Source organism: Megalobrama amblycephala, linkage group LG13 (assembly GCF_018812025.1).
Source record: "Megalobrama amblycephala isolate DHTTF-2021 linkage group LG13, ASM1881202v1, whole genome shotgun sequence".
NCBI classification, from domain to species: domain Eukaryota; kingdom Metazoa; phylum Chordata; class Actinopteri; order Cypriniformes; family Xenocyprididae; genus Megalobrama; species Megalobrama amblycephala.
The window spans coordinates 13,357,236-13,384,257 of record NC_063056.1 but is presented as its reverse complement, the minus strand read 5'-3'; the positions used below and the strand labels follow the sequence as shown (position 1 = coordinate 13,384,257).

The 27,022-nt window shown below is 37.6% G+C and overlaps 1 protein-coding gene across 4 annotated transcripts in view; it reads left to right on the top strand.

The window, feature by feature from the left end:
* Window positions 1-837: 837 nt before the first annotated feature.
* The window catches only part of cep192 (centrosomal protein 192), a 37,583-nt gene continuing 11,398 nt past the window's right edge, over window positions 838-27,022 (top strand). For 2 of the 4 annotated variants that reach the window (XM_048153524.1, XM_048153522.1), the window contains exons 1-29: window positions 872-1,081; window positions 1,847-2,061; window positions 6,379-6,489; window positions 6,875-7,026; window positions 7,192-7,253; window positions 8,440-8,584; window positions 8,692-8,804; window positions 8,892-8,972; window positions 9,189-9,335; window positions 9,450-9,603; window positions 9,691-9,899; window positions 12,182-12,301; window positions 12,376-12,772; window positions 12,918-13,070; window positions 14,491-14,555; window positions 14,680-14,898; window positions 17,858-17,999; window positions 18,093-18,184; window positions 18,296-19,409; window positions 20,829-20,946; window positions 21,133-21,280; window positions 21,589-22,327; window positions 22,426-22,574; window positions 23,385-23,615; window positions 23,939-24,064; window positions 24,209-24,352; window positions 24,425-24,488; window positions 24,857-24,996; window positions 25,117-25,209. In XM_048153524.1, the coding sequence (XP_048009481.1) occupies window positions 1,877-2,061; window positions 6,379-6,489; window positions 6,875-7,026; window positions 7,192-7,253; window positions 8,440-8,584; window positions 8,692-8,804; window positions 8,892-8,972; window positions 9,189-9,335; window positions 9,450-9,603; window positions 9,691-9,899; window positions 12,182-12,301; window positions 12,376-12,772; window positions 12,918-13,070; window positions 14,491-14,555; window positions 14,680-14,898; window positions 17,858-17,999; window positions 18,093-18,184; window positions 18,296-19,409; window positions 20,829-20,946; window positions 21,133-21,280; window positions 21,589-22,327; window positions 22,426-22,574; window positions 23,385-23,615; window positions 23,939-24,064; window positions 24,209-24,352; window positions 24,425-24,488; window positions 24,857-24,996; window positions 25,117-25,209 (5,613 nt within the window). In that variant the 5' untranslated portion in view covers window positions 872-1,081; window positions 1,847-1,876. Of the gene's footprint in view, window positions 1,082-1,846; window positions 2,062-6,378; window positions 6,490-6,874; window positions 7,027-7,191; window positions 7,254-8,439; window positions 8,585-8,691; window positions 8,805-8,891; window positions 8,973-9,188; window positions 9,336-9,449; window positions 9,604-9,690; window positions 9,900-12,181; window positions 12,302-12,375; window positions 12,773-12,917; window positions 13,071-14,490; window positions 14,556-14,679; window positions 14,899-17,857; window positions 18,000-18,092; window positions 18,185-18,295; window positions 19,410-20,828; window positions 20,947-21,132; window positions 21,281-21,588; window positions 22,328-22,425; window positions 22,575-23,384; window positions 23,616-23,938; window positions 24,065-24,208; window positions 24,353-24,424; window positions 24,489-24,856; window positions 24,997-25,116; window positions 25,210-27,022 lie in introns of all 4 variants that reach the window. The other 2 variants (XM_048153523.1, XM_048153525.1) reach the window with 2 other exon arrangements.

Sequence of the window (27,022 nt, the reverse complement as noted above, 5' to 3'; positions counted from 1 at the left end):
AATCCTGGCTTAGTCTAAGAACTGTCTGTGAAACCAGGCCTATCTGTTCATTTTTAAAATCTAAGTTAAGAAAGGGAAAGTTGTATTAAATGCCATAGTTTTAAAACTTAAACAGGAGTTGATTTTTACATTTGTGAAATAGTTTACACAGGGGGAAAAACCACTGATCAGGTGACTGGCCTGTTATGGCCTAAAATGTTCTTAGCATCAAAGTCTAACAATGCTAGATCACATTCAGTTTTTTAAATTATGACATTAAAACGTCCTATATTTAAGTGATCCAAAGAAATATCTTCAACTCTTTTATGGTGTATGATGTGCAGATATCTTGTCCTGTACTCAGGAATTTTGTTAATGTCTTTATATGACAGTATTTGTTTCCAGTCTTCATTTTTCAGGTTATTTAAATATACCCTTTGGTGAATTACTGTGAACGAGTTTAGTAAGCAACTGTCAGTCGTAAAGCTTCAGCTTCTGGGTCCCAACACAGCTGCTCAGTCTCAGCTGCTCTGTGTGGATCTGCTCTAGAGATTCACTTCCCATTTCACCATCTCGTTCGTATTAGTTTATAAGGAACGTCTTTTTAAATTACGAAATTTAATTATTAAAAAAAAAAAAAAAAATAGGATTTTATTTCTTTGACTGTAAGATTAAAGTCCTCATGCATTCAGAAATTATCTGCTGTACTATCAGTTACTAAGTGTAAAGTATACATTTAACAACACTATTTACAACCCATTTGTATTATTAATGTTTGGAACAAACAGCTTCTTCATTCAAAACGCCAACAGGATGATTGACAGAAGATTACGCCACTCCTTGAATTCAGTCAGATAAGATTCTCCAATGAAAATCGCCGTTATGTCGAAGCCCCGCCCATGCAAAGAGAAACCTAGAGGCGGGATTCTCCTGTAATGGCTTCACTTCATCTTTATACTTCGACAAACTCTTCTTAGAGAGCGGGTAGGCCGCTATAAAGGCAGCGTTTCTTCTTATTATTCGGATTATTGGTGCTGTATTTGTATGAAGTAGCTGAATTAACTTCATTTAGAAGGCACAAGTGCCAGCTTTTCTCCTCATGGTAAGTTCTCATCGAAGAGATTCCTCTCAGCTGTTGCAAATCTTTCTCAGGGTTGTTGTCACGGTTTAGTTTTCCACCAACAACTACGAAAGTAAACCTAAGCCCGAAAAAAGCGTCGTTTCTGTTTAAGTGACATTTTAAGTGTCACTTTTTTGCCTTTGTTTAACTGTTTGAGTTACATGGTTGAAGTGTTTGTATCCTGGCCTTCACAGCTAACGTTAGTCTTCTCTGAACGGCGTTTATTTGAAACAGACCTTTATCCTTATGTAGTTTTTATTCAGTCCACCTGCAAATACTGTATTTCTGCGTTCAGAAACTTGCAGCACAGTTTGATGTGCAGTTAAAGTTGTTGGTTATTGAACTGATAAAGCTAGTCTTATGACTACAAACATCACATGAAAAGGCAAATCTGAAGTATAGAAAGAGACAGTCAAGTTTACGATGTTGCTAAATATAATTTATATTTATTTGATTTAATCTATTAAAATGTGATTTGGCATTGTCCAGTAATGATAAAGAGCTAAATGCAGCAGAAGCTAGCTGCCATATCAGCAGATGTCAGCTCTATCTGTGTAACAATATGAGTTACAAAACATGTGATTTGACACTGAGAAATAACAGCCTTGTCTTTAGTTGATGGCAGTCTACATATCCACTAAACAAATATGCACAGTATGACTATCATTTACCACTGGTTCCCTATGGGAACTCACAAGTTCACCATGCATGCCTGAAATATGCACTTCTTTTTTTTTTTTTTTGCAGTCACTCCTCATGTGCTGAAGCCCTGTGTCAATGAGTCACACAGACATGGAGAACTTCCAAAACATTGAGGATGAGCCATTTCCCAGCTTCCTTTCAAACGCCTCGCTGGGCAGTAGTGGCCGCACCACTCTAGGCAACGTGACACTGGGCTCTACACTCGGGATGCCCATGGCAGCCTCTACTGTGGCTAAAATTAGACCTCCAGTAGACAACAGGTGGGAGACTACTGCATGTAATCTCATGAATATTGTGACTGTGTGTCTGTCCTAACTTGGTGAGAATGTTGACTGACTTAGTTTCCCTTTTGTGTTAAAAAGGGGTCCATCTCAAGTGGTCTAAAAATTGTAAACTTGGTTGCTAGATCATTTTTTAATTTTTTGAGTGATTACCTGCATTGGTAATGTAAAACCATCAGTTTTTTATTTTACTTTGTTTAACCACAGTGGCCATCTTTGTGTAATCAAACTGAAATCAAAATCACAATATGGCTTTGTGCGCTTATCATATTGTAAGAGGCTAGGATTTAAATAATGTCGTATGAAACAGAAGATGCAATAGTCTTTTATTTTTTTATTGTGACATTTATCCACTCAAATCCAAAACCGCTATTTGAAAAAGAAAAAGAAAAAATAGGGCAGGTCTTGACTTTTTCCATCGGGAATTGATTTGATGGTTGTGGTTTGCTGTTGCTGTGACCGAGTGAGTGACAGGTTGTCCCGCCCTTGCGCCAGTGAACGCATCAACAGAGAAGTTATTCTGATTAAAGTTTATACATGAATGTTTTTTGTTTTTTAATTATGATGTGCATGGATAAATTGTTTATAATAAATACTGCATCCAACACGAGCTGCAGAGTCATACGTAGTGCAGCAGGAATCAGAGTTCACTGATCACGTGGCGAGATGACTGACAAGACCATGGCGGAGGATTCGTTGCACACAGAGCCTAAGCGTCTGACAAATGTCTTGTATTGTAAAATGCGCGCTCAGCACCGCCGCTCCTTATTCACAGAGTGAAAAGGAGTTCAGTTAGGAGGTCAAAAGTTGTAGAAGCTCATACAGGGTATCCGCGGGTCCTTAAAAAGTCTTAAATATATTTTTCCTAATAAAAGGCCTTAAAAAGTCTTAAATTCAGATTCGATAGGTCTTAAATATTTTTCGTTGCATTACCGCAAAAATGTTTTATGTTTTCTAATACGGTCCAGCGGCGCCATCTGCAGGACAAAGGTCAGCAAAGATGTAGGAATATCTGATCAGAGCTGTACACGGATACACATTTTTAAATAAATCTGCTGTGGCAAAGCTACTGCAAGTGATTTTCGGTGCTGGAAATCCATATATCCTTTGCGGAAACAAACTCGTCATGGAAAGCGCAGCTCATGGTTGCTTAGTAACGGCAGACGCCACCGCAGCGCCCGAGCGCTTTGGAAAGGAGAAAGCGGCGCCGACGCGTTTTCCATGCGTTTTTAGACGCGACATATGAACGGTCCCTAAAAGAGTTCAAATGGTTCAACGCGCCAAATGCGAGTAGAATCAGCGCTGAAACGTGTTCGGTAACTTTTTTATGAATGGTGGTGAGAATTTAATATATAATTTGCAACGGCTGTGATGTAATTATATAAATAATAGTCTGACGCGCTGCATGCTTGCTGTAGCAGTAGTGTTTTCATTTTCGATCAACTGTAAATGCTACTTTGTTTGTGACGTTTAAATTTGGATTTGGGAACGCAATATTAGTCATTAGAATCGTTTATAATTCTGTTGTTTACAAAGAGAAGTTTCAGTGTCACATGATTATTCAGAAATGCTGATTTTTATATTATATTATACTATACTATATTATACTATTTATATTAATGTTAAAACGCAGTTCTTGCTGCTTAATTTTTGTGGAAATCCAATTTAAACATTTGTGGTAAGATTTAAAAAATAGAAAAATTAATACTTCGTCAGAAATTCATCATACTTTAAAGTGATAAAGTGAGTGAAGAGTGAAGACAATTAAAATGTTACAGAATATTTCTATTTAATACTTCATAAATAATATATTTGATAAATACATGTAATATAATTTCAAATAAATGCTTTTCATTGAACTTCCTATTTTTCAAAGAAAACTAACAAATATCACAATTTCCACAAAAATATGAAGCAGCACAACTTTTCAACATTGATAATAATCAGAAATGTTTCTTAAGCATCAAATCAAATTGTAATGATTTCTGAGGGATCATGATGTGACACTGAAGACTGGAGTAATGATGCTGAAAATGATCACAGGAATAAATTACATTTTATAAAATATAGAAAACTTTTTTTTATTTGTAAGAATATTTCACAATGTTGCTGTTTTTACTGTATTTTACTGATCAAATAAATGCGGCCCTGGTGAGCAGAAGGGACTTATTTTAAAATCAATAATTGTTTCAAACATTTCACAGGTACTTTAATATTAACAATTCTATTAATACATTTAGTATATTATATTATATTATATTAATTATTGTCGTAATTATTAAATGCTCCTTTTTATTTTTTACAGAACAATAGTATGTATTATTAAAATATATGACATAGCTTTTATTGTGATAAAATATATATTTGAAAAAGAAAAAAAAAAAAAGGTGACTTTCCCGGGACGTGGTTCGGGTGCGTGGTCGGAGTGAGACTTTCCTACTTTTTTATCTCTAGCTAATCACATGCCTGATATGTATGTATGTATGTATGTATATGTGTGTATATGTATATATGTATGTATCCAACACGTATGTATATAATATAATATGTGTGTGTGTGTGTGTGTGTGTGTGTGTGTGTGTGTGTTTCCATCGCAGGTTTGGTCTTAAATTTCATGTAAGGTGGTATTAAAAAGGTCTTAAAAAGTCTTAAATTTAACTTGTTCATATCTGCAGATACCCTGCTCATAAATCATGTACAGTTCTAAGGTCTGAAGAGACTCATATTAAATCACATAGGAGAGAAGCCAGCCAGTCGAGTTTGTGGCAAAGCCTTTTACAGTGCTTGAGTATTGTTGTCTTTTACTGCGTATAATTCATACTCAAAGTAGAACTGAAATGACATTCTTTACAAGATCATTAGTTAAAATATTTTAAAATCACCTGCAGACTATTATTCTAGTCATGTATTTCGTCATTGAGGATTTCTTAAATACTGTGGAAAAAATCTCGACTTGTTCTCGTGAACTCAATCTTGTGTCTATGGAAGCTTGTTTCTGCCACTGAATAAAAAAAATAAATAAAATAAAATAAAAATAACTACAGCTTTATCTTACTCTTCTGACTTTTTTTCTCACAAATGCAAGCAATTCTTGCAGTTCTGACTTCCTCACAATTCTGACTCATAAACTAGCAATTTTGAGAAAAAAAATTCATATGAGACACACATGGAAACTGAATAAAAAATTGAAAAAAAAAAAAAAAAAAAAAAAAAGGTAACTGCAACTTTTTATCTCACAACTCTGGCTTTTTTTTTTTCTCAGAGTTGTGAGTTTACATCTTGCAATTCTGACTTTTTTTTCTCAACTCACAATTGCGAGAAATAGTCAGAATTGCAAGATATAAACGTGCAATTGTGAGAAAAAAAGTGCTGTTGAGTGTATTGTGAAAATCAAAATTTAATTTTAAAACTGAAATTTTAAAAATGTGACGCTTTAATCGCTGTGGAGCGGATTTGTAAACACCTCTGATTGGCCATTGTGTTCACGGCTCATCGGACATGTCTGTGATTGGCTTTAATGATCAACACTGTAAAAACATAGTAAATAATCATCAGTGATGCTCTTCACCAAATGCTTACACAGATACACACAGGTGCGTTTGAAAGAAGGCACGGATATCATGGACCAGTCCGCTGATAGATGGCTGCTTTCAAACGCTCCCGCGTTCAAAACACTTTCAAATTCAAACACTTCCGTGTGCTTTCAAACGCTCTTGTGCATTGATCATTGTAGCCAATCACAGACGTATACGATGAGCGTGTCAGCACAATGGCCAATCAGAGGTGTTTACGAATCCGCTCCACAGCGCTCAAAGCGTCACATTTTTAAAATTTCAGTACTGATGGGTAACGAAGTCAGTACTTTTGACAACTCTAACTTGAACACTAGGGCCAAATACAGGAAATATGCCAAGTAGACGAGTGCAAAGAGTGCAAGTGAGGGTATTGGGACCGGCCCTCAATCTCTGCATGCACTGAGTTTAACATGCATTTAGGAATGCAATGTGTGCCAGTTATGCTTTATCACATTTATTTATTTCCAAAACACATTTGTGGACGGATGATTATAGCATTTCATTAGATTTATATTGAGACATGTTTGTAAACCTGTTGTCACAGAAACTTAAAGGTCTTCGTGTAGTTTTCCACCCAGGATGAGTGGGTGGGTCAAAATACAGTTTTATGGTCTGGACTCATGTAGGTTTAGGGCACATGTTATCATATTGATGCAAAACTTATAAATCATCTTTGTGTTTATTAGTAGTATTGTCATTTGAGTTCATTTGTCCCTTTCAGAGTTACTGATGTCCAAGCATCATATTTAGAGGATGGACAGTTTTCACTCATGCATTCCCAGGGGTCAGATGGAGGCAGGGAAAAATTTGTTCTTAGCCTCAAAGAAGATTTGTAAGTGTTAATTTTAGTTTTTATTTTCCATTTGTGCCAGAAAGTTGTTTACAAATCAGTGTGACCATCAGTTATTTATATTTGGCAGTTTTAAGATTATTGGCATTGACTGAATGGTGTCTATTTCAGAATTGACAGCATTGCTCGTTTCCTTCTCGTTTCCCTTTTTTTTTTTTTTTTTTTTTTTTTTTTATATACATGTTTTTAATGTTGTGTAAAAAGCTTTTTCATTTTACAACACTGTCTCATTTGTCTTCATTAAGTTGTATTATGTAGAACTGTATATATCAATATTGTATCCACTGTTAGCCACTTATGAAACATTGAAGACATTAGTTTCTCTCTCTCTTTTTTTTATTTTTATTTTATTTTTATTTTTTTATAGAGACAATATGGATGACTTTATTCCTGTGAATCGCTTCTCTGACCTACTGGTGAATGTTAATTTAGATGAAACAGAATCTGCTTCTGTTTCCAAAACATCAGGAAGGGTGGCTCCACCTCTTGTGTCAGGTTCTGTTCCTCTTCGGACTACAGGTTCGTAATCTCCTGTTTTCTTTTTAGTTTTAGTTAATAACTTGTCTTAAATTTAATGGGAGGGCTAATAATATCTAATTGATGCATGATTGACAAATAATTTGCAAAATAGTGGGGTTTAAGCTAAGAAAAGTATTTTGAATGTTGTTCTTCTCCTTTCATTAGACATCTCAACTGGTCTGCTCTCATTCTCTCATATTGGAGACAAAGAAACAGTGGCAGCTCAGGTACCTTATTTTTTGTTTTCATTGACACTTACGTTTTATGCTTTTGAGTGGTCTTTTGCTACCAAATAACAGATATATGAAATAATAACTATAACATTAATAATTAAGAACTGTTTATTGAACATTTATAAAGTTTCATACATGTATTTGAGTGTCATATTTGATACATCAGGCTTTTATGGCTCACATAATATGACGTAGAAGAATATGGAGCTCATGTTTGAGGAAGGAAAAAACACCAGTTTTACTCAAAGGCCTAAACTGAGCATAAAATGTGCAATTTGGTGCAAAGAAACAGTTTGTAATAACTTCCTATTTATTCATGAAATAAAAAAAAAAAATCACTGTCAGGACAGATCATAAAACAAAGTACTTAGAACTTTTTTTATATTTAAAAATCTTTACATTTATATGTAAAAAGTCACTGAGTGACTCTGTGACTGATTTGAAAAGTTAGTAATGAACTACAAAGTAACACATTACATAGAAAAAGTGGCAGGTCTGTTTTTTTTTTTTTTTTTTGCATTTACACTCCAATTTTCATTTGCTATGGTTATTACTGTCAGTCGGATTCAGTTGAGCGGTGTTGAACAGATTCTGACTAACTTCAGTGCATCTGATTGGCCATTGCATTCATGAGCTCAACAGATATGTCTGTGATTGACTACAAAGCTCAATGCTGCAAAATCCTGTATAAATATCAGTCACTCTATACTCTAACATTATGTATTAGTAACATGATATTTAAATGCTTAGTTTTTGATCAAAGCTCTTTTTTTTTTTTTTTTTTTTTTTGTGGGCCCAAAACACATAATGCAATGCGATAATGATGATTGACAGATGTACAAATAAACGTTTCCTCAGAAGCCTGATTCATCATATTTGATACTCATATTTTAACATGATTTTACTAAATGATGGATAATCAAGTAAACCTAAGTTGCTTCAGTCTAGTAAGTGTTTATCTTGAAATATACATATAACAATATAAAACCTGAAGGGGAAAGTTTTTAGAATTATTCTAATAGTTTTTTTCTATAATTTTTACCATAATCGCTATCAATCAGATGACAGAAGGCATGTAGTAGATTGTGCTCAACAGATTTTTGAGCAGAGTTTTGATCATGTTGTTAATTTAGAGGCATTTGCGTATCAATATGATGCAGTAGGCTTTCGTTCTTCTTAGACCACAGTGCTTCCAGTGATGATGGAGGAAGAGGAGGTCTCTGCCAGTGAAGGGGCAGACAGTGAAGGGTGCAGTGGCAGCATCGCCAGCTTCCTGGCCAATGAGAAACTGATGTCTCTGGACAGCATGGACAGTGATATCACTGGTTGGTTAAGAAATTAAGTTATGTTTTAAAGAGCTCTAAAGGATCAATATAAACAAGGCAAGAATTGATAGTTACTTTTTTTTTTTTTTTTTTTTTTTGTCCTCTAGATGATGATATTGATGTGAACCAACTCCATGATGAGGAACTGGAGCTGTACTTCAACAAGTTGATGCCACCTGCAATGCAGAGAGGCCATGTGGAAGGACAAGAAATCCCTGTTGTGAGTTCTCTCTTTTACTGGTTCTTTACAAAAGCTTACCCTTTTTTTTCTTCATCTTTTTAATGAGACAATCTGTTCCTGTTGTAGGAGTTGCCGTCCAGTTCATCTCAACCCACCTCTACTGAACCAGAAAGGAACAGACACAGCTTCAATGATGACTACGACCAAGTATGGGCTAATTGTCTTAAAATTAAATCAAAATTGACCTCATTTACTTCTTTAATACATGCTTCTGGTATGGTTGCCAATGTTTGACATAAGCATATTCATAAGCATATTCCAAAAAAAATGTTAGTCTTTCTAATCTTTTATCAATATGTATTCGATTTCTCTCTCTTCTGAAACTGTTCGGCTAATGTTTGCTCTTGCGGTGTCACACCACAGAGGGAATTTCACATGCCTGATGTACGTCTGGCAGCCACAGGTATGGATTCTTGTCCTGCAAGTGATGAAGATACAGAGGATGAGCTAGAGGCTTTACAGAACCGGAGCAGAGCAAGATTCCTCCTACCCAGTACCTCCAGACAACCGGTTTGTCTTGGACTCCTTTCTGCTCGCAATATCTGATTTTTTTTTTTTTTTTTTTTTTTTTTTTTGGCCAGATTGAATGCAGTAATTCAGTATCAAATTTTTCTATATGATTAGGTTGGGGAGAGCCATCGACCTCATTTTCGACCAGGGTTGGAAGGAGGGAGCTCTGATGATGAGTTGCAGACTGCAGGGAGGAACACTGACACCAGGACAGGCATTGAGCACCGCTGCTCAGCAGAAGGACAGGTCATCAACTCGCCTATTGCTGGTAAAGGGCTATTTATTAAATTAAAAATGCTAAGTTTGTCAAACAATATCGCAGAAAGTTCATCTCTGTGTTTCTCTGTGGGGTCAGGTGATGGAGGAGGAGGAGATGGGAGCAGTGGGAGTGATGAGGAGGGAAATGATGGAGGTGTATCTACCAATCCTTTGCCTCCCACCACCGTCCAAAGCACCTATGATGTGCTGCGTGGCCTGGGCATCGTGGGTGGGAGCGGAGAGACCAGAGATGATGATCAGCTTCAGTCTTTGCTAAGCAGATCAGGCATGATTATGCATGGCCAGGTAAAGTTAGTGGTGTGTAAGCAATAATAATGATCAATGTAAAATTGTATGTTTGTAAACAACAGGAAAATGCCACTTAGTTTTCAGGAAGTTACTTTGGAAATGTGTCTTTCTAAGCTTCCCATTTTTAAGTTACACTAAGCTAACAAAACATGGCTAACTACATTAAAACCATACATATCTGCGCCCCATTAAAAGTTTTAAAGAGAAAACAATGTATTGTTTTTGTTTTTATTATTGCCAGGGTTTTTCCTGGATCAAAATTGGTCTTCAGTAGTGGCGGGCGAACATGGCCATCTACACACAGTACAAAGTACCCTACCCATGTGAACTGCGAGCCCAATACTGAACATAAATCCAAAATAAATTCAAAGAAACAGTTTGTAATATTAACTAAAACTATTTATTCATGAAATAAAAAAATAATCACTGTCAGGAGGACAAGTCATAAAACAAAGTGCTTGGAACTATTTTATATTTAAAAATATGTAAATTTATATGTAAAAAGTCACTGATTTGAAAAGATAGTAATAAAATGAACAACACAGTAACTAGGGCTGCAGCTATCGATTCTTTTTGTAATCGATTAATCTAGCACTTAATCGATCGATTAATCGATTAATCTGATAATTTTTTTTAACAACCAAAACAAATAATGCATAGCGAAAATGGTGTGGCTGTAAAATGATCAAGCATTTGGCTTTTATTTCTAAAAAAAACAGAGGTATTGGTTCCAACTCCAACATTTGGCTCCAAAACTAAGCCTATTTATTGCAATTTTTACCCATTTAGTGATTATAAGTGCCAGTGCCAACAATTATATAACAATACAGTTAGGTCAACTTACTGTAAAACATGTATAACATGTAAAACTATGAATACAAACTTAAATAGTAAAGGCCATTTGGCCTTAGTTTTGTCTTCTTAATACAACATTACAAAAAAAGGATTGCACCTTCTGCAAATTACCCACCTGAGAACAAAAAAGCATGCCGTGTGTGAGGAAGAATGACCAGACCAGTTGCTTCATTGCAGTTTGGTACGGCAGAAATAGCCTATATACAATCATTTTCAATAGAACGCTGCATTTGGCTTGCATCACTTGCATTCCGGTGCATTTTAGGTGAAGCATCCGTTCGAAAAATCGCGTCACAACATCACGTCCTTGTATATACAGTGAATGCATGCTGAAATTATTGTTGCGTGGCTACATAAAAAGTTTAAGCATATGTGATGCATTGCCGCGATTGGTCTGACTGGCGCGTGAGAGAGACGAGAGTGCATGCGTGTGTGTGTGTGAAGGGGTTCTTTTTTTTACTCTCTTAAAATTGAACTTGAATACGTTTACTACTTAAAAACATCAAAGCTAAACATCATATCTATCTTTACTCTCCGCCATCGCGCCAACTAAATTCAAAATGTCACGCGCTATGGTGTGCTTCCTGAACATTGAACAACGGTCCGTGTGAATCAGATTCCTGCGCGTATAGTGCGCGTCATAGGAATTTAACAAGGCTTCGAGCCAGAGTTTTTGCCTCGAGGAATTTTTGTAATCGAGTTAATCGAGTAACTCGATGAATCGTTTCAGCCCTAACAGTAACGCATTACATAGAAAAAATGGTCTGCTATTTTGCATTTACACTCCAAGACTTAATGCACAGATTGTTTGACATGCAGTATCAGATTTTGTTTTGTCCATGGCTGTGGTTATCATTGTCAATCAGATTCAATCGTGCATTTAAATGTGGTTGTCAATCCAGAAACTTTGCAATGTGCAGTTGGCAGCATGAAAAATGTGATGTATACAGAAAGCGATCCAAGATCATTGCCATTATTAACACTAAAGCTGTCAATTCAGTTCAGTGCAAGGTACATAAAGCTGCACTCTTGTGAAAACATATGTTATAATCAAACATACTGTTGCGTTCACATGCTCAACAGATGTCTTTTATTGGCTACAAAGCACAATTCTGCAAAAACACGTTGTAAATAGAAACCTTTGATGCCGTTCACAGAGCTCTTACACAAACGCTCACGGAAGCAATTTAAAACCATTTTAACGCAGCCGGCTATCAGTGGGTACCAGTACTACAGAATGACAGATATAATCACATTAAAGTATCAAATAAATTTATCATTAAATTATTACATTTTGGTGGCTGCCAAAATATTTTCAATGCAGGAAAAACCCTGTTTTTATTTATTTATTTTATTTTTTTGCATATCCTACGAATCATAGCACAATTACAGATTGTGTTTTAGTTTTATATGGATCTTTTCAGATGGGTGACCGTGTTGGTCCAGTTGGCACAGGGGAGGCTGGTCATACTGCTGTGGCATCTGGACCTGCCAGTCGATGCCCAGTCAATTGGAGCATGAGTCTGGACCGAAAGGAGGCTCTTGTAAGTCTTTGTCCTTTTCCGTTTTCTGGAGCAAAAATGGTTGATGATATCTTTAACACTTGTCTTCTTAACAGGATGCAATGGATAACCCAGCAGAAGTTCACCTGGACTCTATATACTTGAGGGCAGGTGCTGGTCACAACCCTCAGGACATTTCTGCCTCAGTCAGCCCCATCCTTCAGGGCACCCAGAGCAGTTTCCACCTCTCTCAGATTCTTCAGGAATCGCATAATAAAACAGAGCAAGGGGTCGACATGGGCCACACTGTGGATCTCGGTACCCTGGGCCTACGTGGTGGGCCTTGTGGGGATTCTCAAGGTCTCAACAAGGAGCAGAGCTCCAGCAGTAATGATCAACCTGGAGAGTCTCTGGATGCTAGGTACCTTTCACAGAGCTTTAATGAGAATCATGAGGAACATAATGATATTTGGAATCACCAACCAGATAATGTGGAGCATGAGTTACAGCAAGGTATTTTGCTTTTTCTTCCATTTCTAATACAATGATGTTAGTGGTTTCTATGACATTGGTATAATATAAAGTATTAAAACAATTTTTTTTTCTTTAAGAAACCACATGATCATGATCTAGAAATTAAATGTTCAATATTTCTCAGGCGCAAATGCCACTCATAGCGTGGTCTACCAGAATGAAGAGGGAAAGTGGGTCACTGATTTGGCCTATTACTCTTCCTTTGAGAAGGAAATGGAGGCCAATATGCCTGAGGAAGTTGCTGTACAGTTCCAGTCTGAAGATTTTCTTGCTGGAAGTAAGTGAAATGCAGTGATGTTCTCATCCTTAAAGGTGAAGTATGTAATTGCAAAAATAAAGCATATTTTCAAACAAACTTGCAAATGTGCCTTTCACATGTCGTGCCTCCCCAAACACAGCTATTACAGGTGCATGTGAAGGAATGTCTCAAGTAAAAGTAGGCTACTTTCAATAAAAGGTGCAACATATTAGGATTATTAATTTTAGCCGTGTTGCTATGTGCCATTAGCCTGGTAATACCAGACTCTGCTACTTCACTTTGCTTCGTAGACAGAGTCTGGAATGGCATAATAGAGAAGTGTTTTCTCTCTCGCTAGGGGACGCTTGTCTGAAGTTTAAAATCATTGGTTACCCGTAAGCCAATCAGATACGTTTAGTTATGACGTATGTTATCCGCCTGTACAGCCGCATCGAAGCACAGACATCATGCATCGAACTCAAATCTATGATTGAACTTCCACTGTAAACCTGTTGTAAACACATGATGATGTGAGCGAAATACCGGAGTGAACATGGCTGTAAACGACTTTTGCAGATTATGCGAAGTTAATGCATCCCGAAGTTTGCATCCCGTGTCTCGTTTCCCATTTCCGCGGTCGTTTCGGTTTTCGATTTCTCTAACCTACAATGTAAAACTCGGCGCTTAGCATCTACGTCACGGCTCTCAGCCCGCCCTCTGTTCGTTGATTGGCCCGGCTGTTTCCAGACCGGTGGCAAACACAAAGCTCTGACGCTGTATCAGACTGAGTACAGAAGCGAAATGAAATTGAGCGGAAGTAGGAAGTCTGACGTAGTCAGGCTAATGTGCCATGAGTGAACAATTGAGTAGGCTAACACTGTCTGTGCTTGTGACGCTTGTGAATGCGTCTCAGTTATAATAAACCCATCCTTGGTCGCACTTTTTGACATGACACGCCACATCTGTTTTAGGCTGTCTACGCATCAAAGTAAACATTATAAACTGATACATACGTCTTTCTGAACGGGTGTATGATATGTATCCATCGTAGTGCATTGCAATGACCTGTTCGCTTTGACGTGTTCATGACCTGTTTAATCTTTAAAGATCTAAGGGTATATTTACACGACAGCGATGTACTTAAAAACGGACAAGTTTTTCCTTTGCATCTTTGAAAAGTTGCGCATACAGATGACAACATTGTAAAAAATGATCACTGTTCACACCTATCTGCAAAAACAACTAAATGATGCTTAGTGAATTTTAATTTGCTGGCAAGTCATTTTAACCACTTGGCAGTTATTCAGTTTCTCCTGTTATTTTCCACTTGTGAAAGATAGTCATACATTTTTGGAAAAACATAATTTGTAAATTGAGACTTTTTATAATTTTTGGGTGGGTTAATAATTTAATTGAATTGTCATTGATTTTCACGGCATAAAATGTTGTCCTCCCAAAGGTCAGGCAATGGACAAGATAATTGAGGATCAGGAGGAGTTTGAAAAGGAGCACCGGTTTATGCAGGTATGAATGGTTCTCTTTAGGTTTTTGAGTTCAGCCAAACTGGAACTAAAGTCCATTTTACACAAAGGTCCTATAGATGTCATTAAGGAACCAAAAAATTTGTTTTTCTTTTGTGTTCTGGTAGGAAGAGCAGATTCAAGCTGTAAATATGAGTGAAGTGCTGGGAGACACCTCCTGGAAAGCCCCAACAAGTAGCAACATCCTTATGAGGGCCTCCCAGGCCTCCTCTGAACTCGAAGCTGGGAACCAAAGTTATCTGCGCATTTCACTGGGGGAGTTTTTTCAGAGGCGCTCTGAAGCTCTGGGGTGTCTTGGCAGTAATGAAGAGGACAATGTTAAGAGGGTGAGGACTCCATCTCTGTCCTAAACACCTACTTTGGCAGGTGGCTTAAAAGACAGCATTCTAACTGAAATGTAACCTCAAAGTTGAGCCATACTCTGGAATACTCTGTATGCCATGCAATTTGATTACAATTGCAAAACCTAGTGTTGTCACAGTACCAAAATTCCAGTAGTCGGTACCAGCACCATGAAAATTTTACGGTTCTCCGTACCAATTTCGTTACCAGAGCAAAATCTGTTGTAACAATTTTACTATTTTATACAGCCTATTTTAAAAACACATTAAATTTGGAGCGTGTGTGTATATAGGCTACATCAATTAAATAAATTTTGAAATATAAAAAAAATAAATGCTCAAACATCCATTTTGTACTGTTGGAAAAAAACAGCATATGCTGGTTAAGGTAGGTTGTGAAGCTGGTATGCTGGTCAGTTACTGGTCCTGGACCAGCAGAGGACCAGCTCAAACCAGCATCTGCTGTTTTTTTTTTTTTTTCAACAGGGGTAAACGCATGCGTGTTTATTTTAGCTATTCCGTCAGTGAAACAACACACTACCGTCTGTAAAACTATGAAATAAATATCGGTACCTAAATAATAAGAAAGCTAAATATTATTTAAAAAAAAAAAAAAAATTTGTTTATATTTCCACACAAAGGTGCATCATAGCCTACTGCTCTGCGCTTTGAGAGGGATGAGGGACACGAGCAGGAAAGTAACCATTTTTCTTTAATAATATCTTCATGTTATCTCCTGATGTTACAAGCAACTGACACTTGCTGTAAAAGGTCTGAAGAGCGAGTTTTATCCTCCGCAGGGGTAAGACATTCAGGCTATGTTTGATTTAGCGCTGCCAGAAAAAGTGAAAGTTAAAATCACCAGCGTGTGTGAAACGCGCTATACAAATAAACTTGATGCACCTTATAAAGTCTAATAACAAGCAAAAACTGTTAAATAGAAATTGACGTGTATGCAAAAAGGTTTCTGTCCTACAGTGTTTTTTCTACTTTACCACAGTAAAAAAATGCGAATATAATAGGCCTAGATGCGAATGAAAGAAAGAAATGTTTATAATCCCCTGCGTGAGTGAAGATTTGGGAAAAGAAACAGAGATTCCATGTTCAGTGGAATAACTAATGGAATATTGTTAAATTCTCTGCTAATCAGGTGACCAAATCACGATTCGCAAAACCGAATACAAAGCTTAAATTAATGGACTCGCGTACCGCTCTCATTCTGCATGAACCAAAATGTTTCCATGGCTGCGATGTCACATTTAATTGCTAACCTATTATTACTTTTGTAAACCACGCTTTGTGCTTCACTCGTGTCATATACAAGTAAATACTGCCACAGCCCTATCAGTGGGTACCTAATATACCCGTAATCTCAGTACTACAGAAATGCATGGTATCGTCACATTTTCAAAATTTCACTACCGACTTGGTACCGAAGTACCAGTACTTTTGACAACACTAGCAAAACCCTTTCTGTAGATTACGCAGTATGGAGGCAGCAATGTAAAAATCCTGGGCTCGCTTCCCAGGGTATGAATGAACTCGATAATGTATATCTTTAATGCAATGCAAATCGGTTGCGAACTTTAGAACCAGATGTTTTGTGTCAAGAGTTTGCTTGGGATGCTGTAGAGTGGAGTTGACCAATCCTGCTACTGGAAGGCCATGTTCCTGAAGTTTAGTTCCAACCTTCTTGCGTCTGAAATTGCATACTCCCCTACTATATAGTATTTGAAAATAGTCAGATTTCATAGTATTCATAAAACAGTAGGCAGAAAGTACTGGCAACTTCTGGCAAGAGACTGAAGTGTACATACAAATGAGGCCATGGGAGAGGATTTGTGAATGGCAATGAAGCACCATGATGAATGTTGTTTAGGGCTGCAAGACTGATTGAAAATAAACCGAAATCGCGTTTTTTTTTTTTTTTTTTTTTTTTTTTTTTTGTGCAAAGGCTGCAAATTATTATTTTTATTATTTATTTTTTTTTTATTATGCGCAGCTTTTCAGTGAAGGTAGGAAATGCTGCTCCTTCTGAAAGTCAGAGGGCGCTCCCGCAGAAATATAACGCACGTCATTCCAGGAAATCCTTATGGGCATCACACTATTGCTGTCGCTGAATAAACATGACATCTAAACACATACGACAATATATGGTTTATCTTAGTTCTTCAAGCCTTCTCGGCTATTTTCATGTTGATTTAAAATATATTTATAATGCAGTGCTAATCGACATAGCCTTTATCACTGTATAGAATACTATGAAATAATATTGTGGGCCTTATTCTGTGTAAGAAGCCTCATGAAATTATTGTGGAGTAAAAACATGTTATTAAATGTTGTCTTTTATTGGACGTGAGGTTCATAAATGCTCATGTTTGGAAAGCTGTTTCTCATGTTTTTTTGTTTGTTTTGTTTTTTGTTTTTTTAAATGCACGTTATAAGTGACTCAAACTCGCAGTACTTTCAGATGGAGCAGCATTTACTACTAATCACGGAGCTGTGCATCACTGACACGCTGCGCATAAAAAAAAAAAAAATGCCGCCTTTGCGTTTTCATAATCGCACTAAGCCAAACGGTTTAATCGCAATTTTTGATTTTGATTAATCGTGCAGCCAGAATGTATGTCTGTATTACATTCATACTAAATGCATTCATACTTTTCATACTATATATAAACATACTTTTTTTTAAAAAAGTTACAAAATAATTACATATTGAAAAGAAATACTTACTCGGAGTATGTGATTTCAGATGCAGCCTAGAAGTTTCTAGTAAGACACTGATTGGCTAATTCAGGTGTTTTAATTGGGGCTAGAGCAAATCTCTGCTGGATGGTGGCTCTCTAGGATCAGAATTGGATGCCCCTTCCATAGTCTCCAGAGCCAAGCTTACCTGACAGTTATTCAACCATTTGATGTTTTTTTTTTTTGTTTTTTTTAGCCATCTTTTGGATACTTCATTACCTCTCCTGAGAAGAGGGAACCTGTTGCATTACTCCGGCCCTCAGATTTGTTCTCCAGAGGAAGCTCCATCCACACTGAGACAGTTCAGCAAAGCGATGCTGATGAGACTCTTAATCCAGGTGCATACAACATACTTTGCTCACATTAGTTATGTTTAATATTTTATTTATTTTTGATTGTAAGTAATTTGATATCTTTTATGTGAACTACAGAAGATCTAGATAAGACTCTTGAGCCCAACACAGTGGAAGCTGCACATGAGAATAATGTGCAACCACAAATAAATGAGGGGCATGTTTCCCAGGTATTCATAACCATTTAGCCTTGGACTACTGCCAGACATGTCTAGTCTTGTAAAAATAGGCAAAAATGTTAACTTTTTTTTCTTTTTCCCTTTTGTCTGATTTTGGATTAGATATCTGCACAATATGAAGATAAGGAGGCATCTGGCCATAGTTCAGAATCACCCAACTCCAGCAGCAACCTTATGCTCAGCATCAGTACAATTGCTTCTGCAATTGCTGATGCCTCCATCAGCTCAGATCCAGCCCAGCTTGCTGCCATGATCATGGAGCTATCCAAACGGAACCGCTCTAAAAGCCGCCAGCAAGTAGAAGAGTCGATTATCAGTCCTTTAGCAGCCTTAAATCAGAATGGTCTACTGGAGGAACTGCAGAAGACCACATCAGTGGGAGACCTTACTACTCCTGACATGGAGAAATACCTGAAAAGGGCTGAGGTCTCAAGTAGCGACAGTGATGGATCTACTTCACAGTCCTGCTTGGACATCCTCACGTTGGCTGATAGTTCAGCCAGTTCTAACAAGCAGACTCAACAGCAGTTGGTGCCTCTGGAAAATGGAACCACCCATAAAAATGAAGAGCATTCAGTTATGAAAGAGCAAGCTGAAAACAAAACATGTCAGGCTCTGGCAGGTAAAGCATCCAAACAAACAGGGGCTACTTATGTTGCATCACCAAATCCAAGGTCAGATGCCAAACGAAGTGCAATTCCTCGACCTAAGTCAAGCAGTTTACCAACTGCCACTGCCACTGCGCATCCTGCCAAAAGATCTTTAGGCTCTGGCCAGTCAACATCTTCCACATCCTTTAAATCAAAACCTGCTGATTTAAAATCTGGTCTTGAGAAAAACAAAAATGACTATCGTGCAACACCATCCACCAATAAAAGTGTCTCTGAATCCAGGATCAAAATGGGAACAGCTCGACCACAAGTAGCCAGCAGTTCCGCCACAAGTAACCGCCAATCTCTGAAAGGTGACGGGTCCATGTCAACTCCTGCTTTTGGTCCAAAGACCTCACCTGGCCTTCGAAGTGGTGGACGCTCAGAGCTATCGTCGTTGAAGACCTCCCCACACAAACCCAAGGCAACAGGAGGCCGGACAGACAAACCTGTTATTAACCAGGCGCGATCACCCAGAAGCCCTAAAGCCGCTCAGTCTGTTTCAAAAGAGAAAATTGCAGCTGTTGATCGTCAGGATTCACTGCCAACAACACAGGAAAAATTTGGTATTTTATTTTTAAGTGCTGGTTTTATAGTTAGCATGAAGTGAAAATTAACCCCATCTATTTTCTAAATGCATGTTATTGATCATATTGTAAACAATTCAACCTTGCATCTTCTGGTGAAACAACAGACTTCTCTCTGGTAACAACTGCCAGACTTCTCCAATCATTTAAGTCACATTAATCCCACCCATTTCTTAAGGCCCCAATATACTTCAAACGAAATCGAAGAACGAACTGATGTGATGTCATTTCGAACAAAATCAGGCCAAAACAAAGTTCGTTTTGTGTTCTTTTTGGAAGTTCGAAACGGCTTGCCAAAGCAAACTTTCAGGAAAAGTTCACTCCAGCTGCAAAACGCCTTCGTACTACCATTGGTCCGTGACGATAAAGTAATAGGAGGTGTGCGCCGAGGCTCCGCCTTCACTCGCGTGGAATACTGCTTTGATTCATTTCATGTGTTTGAGTTCGTTGAGGTAAGATCTCTACGGGTGAAAACATGAACATACTGGATAGCCGCTTTATAGTACAAAATGAAGTTGTGCTTTGTTTGATACTGTAAAGCTGCTTGATTTTTAAGCAATCTATTGAACAAAGTGATATTCAAATAAATGTGACTGGAGTGCTAATTTGCAGAGCTCGTGCTAACATACATGTTGTTATGATCAGACGCTTTTCTTATGCTTTCTATAAAAATGCTTGCCGTTTTCTCATTTTTGTTCTGTTTATTTTGTTACTGAGAAGAAAGTGTACAGAACATATTTACATATTCACCTAACCGTCGCTCTCAGCAGTGTGGGCGGTGTCAGATGTTCGTTTACAGTATATCGCTGGTCACACTTTTCGAAGTTTTTCCCCCATTTTACCCCTAAACGAAGAATGAAAAAGAACTTTGTTTGAAGTATATCGGGGCCATTAGTTGACTGCAAGCTTGCATTCAGGTCTACCTCTATCCAATCAGCAACTGATGAATAGAACTAAGTTACCAACTTACAATTTACTTATTAAATCCTTTTTTTTTTTTTTACATTCGAATCATGATCTGGAAGAAAAGATCTGTTGCTACTTGCATTTCATTGTGACTTTTAATATAGAGCTTTAACTTTTTAACAATTTAATTCAGTTGAATTGCCCATAGGTCTCACTTCAGACAGTTTTTGTAATATCTTTGCAAAGTTCTTATCTGCCACAATAATGTCTTGTCTTTGAATGAATATTTGCAGAGTAAAGACCAAAAATGAGTTTGAGATGCTGATTGCTAAATGCGATTAATGGCATATCATAATTTGATACTTTTGTTGACAGTGTTTACTGCATTAATTTAATCTCTTGTCTCTGCTAATATTTGCATGTATATCATACAAGGACATCAACTTTATTTACTTTTTTTTTTTTTTTTTTTTTTTTTTTTTTTTATTAAAGGCTCACCTGAGAGCGGCGCCCCTGGTGTTGTGGAGGTCACCCATTGTAATTTCAGACCGTCCACCTCCCCTCTTACCCACTCCAGTCCAAGCCAGGCCTCCATTCCAAGTGTATATGGGTAAAAAAATTCTGAATACTTGTTTCATATCTGTGGTTACATTTGTGGTCTAAACCACATTATTTTTATGGTCGTTTAGTAATCAGCCATAATTGTTATTCTATAATATGCTGAACCACAAATATTTTTTAAAACAAATGGATAAATAATTACATGATTTGACACTTCCTTGTGTTTTGGGAATAGGGAGATGTCTCCATGTTCACCCGGTAGTGGGAAGGCTGCTGGAGATCCTGGTTCCCCACAGTCTCCTTGTTCAAGCCCAACTCTTAGCAGGCTGACTTACCTTTCCATTAATGAAAACACTTGCATGCCCACCCCTGATCACCACAAGGTGAGTTGCTGTTTTTTTTGTTTTGTTTGTTTTTTTTAAAATATAAGGCATGCACAAGTTTTGTTTTTTTTGTTTGTTTGTTTGTTTGTTTTTTCAGCAAGGTTTTATTTCTCCCCAAAATCTGCTGTTATTGGTTAGGTTCACAGAGTAATTTGAGTAAAATTCAAGTAAGCTACCTTGCTCTCTAGATTTTGCCATTGGCCTTTGGAAGCCCATATTGGTTGACCACTATTTGACATTGATCATGATGCCACTGATTTGCTTTATGGTTTAAATGTATAGAAGAATCTCTTTCTTTGCTTCTTCAGAAAAACACCTCAATGGCTTTAAGCACCACTATAATCAGAGCCAGCCCAACTCCACCAGTGGAGCCGTTTAATAATGGAAATGTTTTGAGTTCTTCGAAGAGTCCTGAACCTCTTTGCCACTCTGAAGTTCCATGCCTCAATCAAAAGACCTCAGAACTGGGCTCACGTAGCCAAAGTGAGAGTGACTTCCATAAAGAAAAAAATGGACACCCTAAGGGCAATCGCCAGTCTGAGCCTGGGCCGAGGTTGTACACTCAAGGGGATTCTGGGTACTCAAGCAAACTAAACATTCAGCAGCCACCTGGAACAGCCACAGAACCAGCACACCAATTGTTGCCTCATGTCTTGGGCTCTGGGTCTTGTTTTGGTGTTGCGGATGACTTGAAATATGGGCCAGTTCCGAGCTACAGCTCTCAGGGTGCCCTGTCAAATCTTCCCAGCCACCTAACGGGACATTCCCTCTTCAGTTCCCAACTGGCACAGCAGTATCTGAGCTCAGAGGGTCCTCTACATGCTCCTTCCTATCAGATTGGAGGGCCATCTGGTTTGTATGGAGTATCAGCTGCAATGTCTGCTGCAAACCCATCTATGGGACACATGCATGTCCCAGGATCTACAAGTCTTCAGTCTGGTTACCTGAACTCCGGTCAACAACATCCTCCTCATTATCCAGTCAGCAAGTCCTATGGACAGCCAAGTGTTGGGTCATGGGCCGCACGAGATATGGGAGACCTTAGAAGTGAGTTGAAATGTTTATGTATTTGAAAGACATCAGTGTTATGAGGGAAGTTCTTAAAAATAAACCTTTTTTTTCCTCTCTTCTCACTTGCACTTTAGCTCAAGTGATGGTTCCAAATGAGCTGAAGTTTCCCAGTTCTTGCTGTGTGGGAATTGCCTCTCAGACATCCCTCAACATCTTCAACCCCTCTGAACGCTGGCAGCAAGTTTCCATCTCCATCACAAGCCTATCCATTGATGGAGAGAAGGTAAGAAAATCTGTCAAATGTAGTCTAGATCAGTGGTTCTCAACATGGAAGCCAGGGCCCACTTTGAGGCCCCAGTGGGGCATAAAGATGATGTGAAGATAGTGATGCAACCGAAAATATTTTTATTACAGCCACCATTTAAATGTTTGTTTCAGCAACAAATTACTATATAATTTAAATAGTTGCCTTATGTTCAATATACATTTTATATAAAATATTATAATATATTATAATTTCAGGTTCTGTAAGAAATTCATTTTGGTGCATCACTATGTAACATTATTTAAGGTAGGACAAAGCAAGCATTATAATGAGCTTAAAACAAAATGAAGACATTTCTCATTTTTAATTGAAAACCTGTGAAAATGAGGAAAAATATTAAAACTGAATATACATTTTTCTTCCTATTCAGTTGACATTTTATACAAGTGTATGTTCTAGATAGAGGCCAAGCTTAAAAATGTTTAATGTTCACTTTTATCCTTAACTCTTATTCAGTAAATCATGTTTGACTGGAAAAGTCATGTAAATTCATTCATTTAAATAAGTGGGGAGATTTGAAGAACATTCGGCTCCTAAAACTTCTGAAGCCCTGCTTTTTAATTTATAAAAACTAGAACTTTAAAACAGCGTTGGGCCTTCATATAGTTGGTGTGGATAATTGTGGTCTTGCATTTAGAAAAGTTGAGAACCAGTGGTCTAGATTTAGCAAAATCTGGCAAACTTACTGGTCAAAAAGCAGTTTATCTGTTTATCTTATTCATTGTCAGTTTTTGTATGCAGTATTTTAATTGTTTCATTGCATCACAGGTGGAATCTCTCCCATTCCAGTGGCTCATAGTAAAGAATAAGACAATAATTGGACCCAAATGTACAGAAGAACAGAAGGTTTTGTTCATAGCTCCAAGGGCTGGACTGTATCAGTGTACTCTCAGTGTGGCATCCTGGCCTGCATCTGCAGAGACGGAGGCGGTGGCTCACGCTGAAGTCTTTGCCAAGAAAGTGGTGCTGATCGCTGTGGCTGAGAACCCTTCAATAGAGGTTAAGAGTTTCCTTTGCCCTTGTTGCTAGTTCCAAAACACTAAAATAATGCATATAATTTTTTTTTTGTATTATAATTAATGTGGTAGTTGAAAGGCCAATTCACACGCAACAGACGGCAATAGACACTTTGTTGTGTTTTGTCTAATCAGTGGGTTACCCCTGTCGTAGCCTGTTGCCATATGTTGGAGCTTGTTTTCGCTGATTGAACATGCTGAATTGGAATTAGAATGTCTGAGAAGTGATGTGAATTGGTGCAGTGTGAATTGGCCATTTAAAATGTGCAAAAAGAAAGATCTTATTTCTCTTATTTTGATATATAGGTGGACATTGGAAAGACAGGCTGTCTGGACTTCGGGGATTTGGCAGGAGGCAGTACTAAGGCCCTGCCGCTCAAACTGGTCAACAGGACTCATGCCACTGTGCCTGTTCGACTGGTTATCAGTGCGGTCAGTGAGATCTGTCAGCATTTGGTTTTGAAAAATGTATTAAACATTGGTTGTGTATGATGTAATCCTAATGAGACTTTTGACTGATAAAGCTCAGACCTCATTCAATGGCATGTTAAACAGTTTCAAGGTTTTGTCTCGTAGAATGCATCAGCTTGGCATTGTTTCGGCTTCTCTAAGAGCCCGGTTGCCATGAGCACAGACGGTTCCCTTCATTCTGGCTCAACCCTGACTTCACTTTCTACTTCATCAGTCATAAACCATGTGCTGCATGCCAGTTATTCAGAGGTGAATATCTCTCTAAATAGCTGTCTTCTGAACAGATGGCAGATTTGAGTGTTTAAATACGTCTTTTTCCAGAATCAAGAAAGCTTCTTGGTATGGATTCATTTCAGTGCCCCTCAGAAGTACATTTCAAGTTCAGGTATGTCTATATGTAAACCTAAAAACTAGACACTAGTTTAGTTATAAGTTGAGAAATGTTCATGCTGAATTAGTGTTATTTTAGTAACACTGAGATGCTACTGGAGTGTTTTTCTTTTCTTTTTTTTTTGTAGTCTTACAGTTTTCATTTTTTGTTATGCCTTGGCAACTAGCTGGAATAAAACAAGTCTAAAGGTTTTTTTTATATTATATTTCAGTTAGTGTTTATTTTATTTCAAGTAACTTTTTATGGTTTATATGTTGTGTTTTTTTTTGTTTTTGTTTTTAATGGTCTATAATAACCCTGCCCTGTATCCAGTAAAATAGAGCACACCGAATGTGAGCTGCTGTCTCTCTTTTTGGATTCAGGTGAGTTGGGGCCAGCCGATGAATACAGTGCACGGGTGGATATTGAGGTGGACAGTCCAGGTCCCAGTCATGTGATCCAGAGTGTAGCCCTGAGGGCAAGGTCAGGCACTCCCAGAGTGCATGCTCCTAAAGACCTACAGGTAACGGAGGAAACATTATGTCTCTACAAGCTACAAGACATGCCTTGCTGCTTTGGGTTATGAAATGGGTTCAGTTTGCTTGCTTGCTGTCACTTATTCACTACATAAATATCTGTACAGACGGTGTGTCTTCAGGCTCCTTTGGGGCAGATTGTAAAGCAGACTCTTCCCTTAAAGAATGCAGGCAACATTGATGTTCTGCTCAGACTAAAGGTACCTGAGCTTTACTTTTTAATACACTTAGAAGTTTCTCATACATTGACAGCATACTCTAGAACAGTGGTTCCCAAACTTTTTAGATTGCTGTACCCCCTGAGGCATTTACCATCCTTCTGTGTCATTAAGGGCCAATATTTGCCCCTAAATTGATTTTTTTTTTTTTTTTTTTTTTTTTCAGTGCATTTTTATCTTTTATAAATACCTTTACAACATTAATGTTTTAAATAAAATTTCAATAGTAAAATATGCAATGATAAAAATGTGAAAAGTGATTCTTTTACATGCTAAAACCACCAGTAGGTGGCGGTAAGTCTTAATGCTTGAGTCACCGAATCATTTGTGCATTCAGTAATGAAGCAAGTGGCTGTATTTATGAATGAATCATTGAATCAATGACTTTCACAAACGATTTGTTCAAAGCCAGATTCATTCATGAAACACCGCTGTGTCTGTTGTAGGTCTGCTGTGGCTTTCGTTGTAACTATTGTTTTGTTGCAAAATAGAGTAAATACTGACAATACTGTGAAGAACATCACTTAATATTACCTTTTTTTTTTTTTTTTTGAACTGTTCTATAAAATCAATGTCACATTTGCAAACATGTGGATATTTGGATGTGCATTCTTGCTCTTATAATATCATCATGATATAATATTATCAACATTAAAAACAAACTCACAAAAGGTATGTTTTGTATCAAGAGTTTGAATCTTAAACTGATTTCTATGATCTTTCTGTGCCCGGCTATTTGTTTTTCATGCTAGTAAGTGCTAAATCTATAGGTACATTGTCGAGAATGGCAGTAATGTAGCGTGATCTGCTAAGGCAGCAGACTCTGACGTAACCTGTAAGCACCCATATGTATGCTGCTTATATGGAAATGGATTTAGTCAGTTTTGTTGGGGATAAACAGTTTAAGACCCTTGAGACCAGATATGTTGAATAAACACCCGGAGTCAAAGTTTAAAAAAAAATAATAAATTGAAGAAAAATTTAATGAAGAATAATTTGCAGTTTCATCAGCAGAAGCCAGCTTCAAGTCTCACAAGGAGTTCGTAGGCCGCTCTGCGTACATTCACATTTCCACAACAATTATACTCTAACAGAGTCAACTAACTACGTCATTACTTCAGGTTGGATGATTCTGATTGGCAAAGAAAAATAGACAAGATTAGAAATTTTCCACACGTGGACAGATAGTAAGAAGCATATCTCCCTTCGTCACAGTGATGATGAGGTGACCCTGGATTTAGGTACCGGATGCCCTTTTGGGGTCATGACATGGCGTCTGCTGGTCTCAAGCAGAATGCCAGTTGTCCAGTACAAAGGGACCTACACAGAACACTTAACGCACATACACAGATACACATGATTCACTGCTTCTTCAAGGCTGAAGGTGATCTGAGCTCTGTTCTGAGCAGGAAACTTTCCCAAAACATACAGATAACATGTTCTTTTCTCTCAGTGAGAGGTACAGAGGGAAATAGATGCTTTAACATACATTGAATAAGTTATTCAAATATTTTAACAGAAATATAAATGTTGATTAATAACTTAAAAGATATATATTGAAGCGGCAGTGGATTCCAGAATCCACCCCTTCAGTTTAACCGCAAAAGATGTGGAATTTTGATTGGATGTCATGTATTTATGGCATTGTGCCATGAAATACATGCTCGGTTTTAATGTTATTTTAAGATGGGAAGAATTAAATGAACGACAAAACTCAGCATTTTGTTTGCGTACCGCAGTTTGGGAACCACTGCTCTAGAATAAATACCCTAGAATGTGTCTCAAAAGCTTTGTT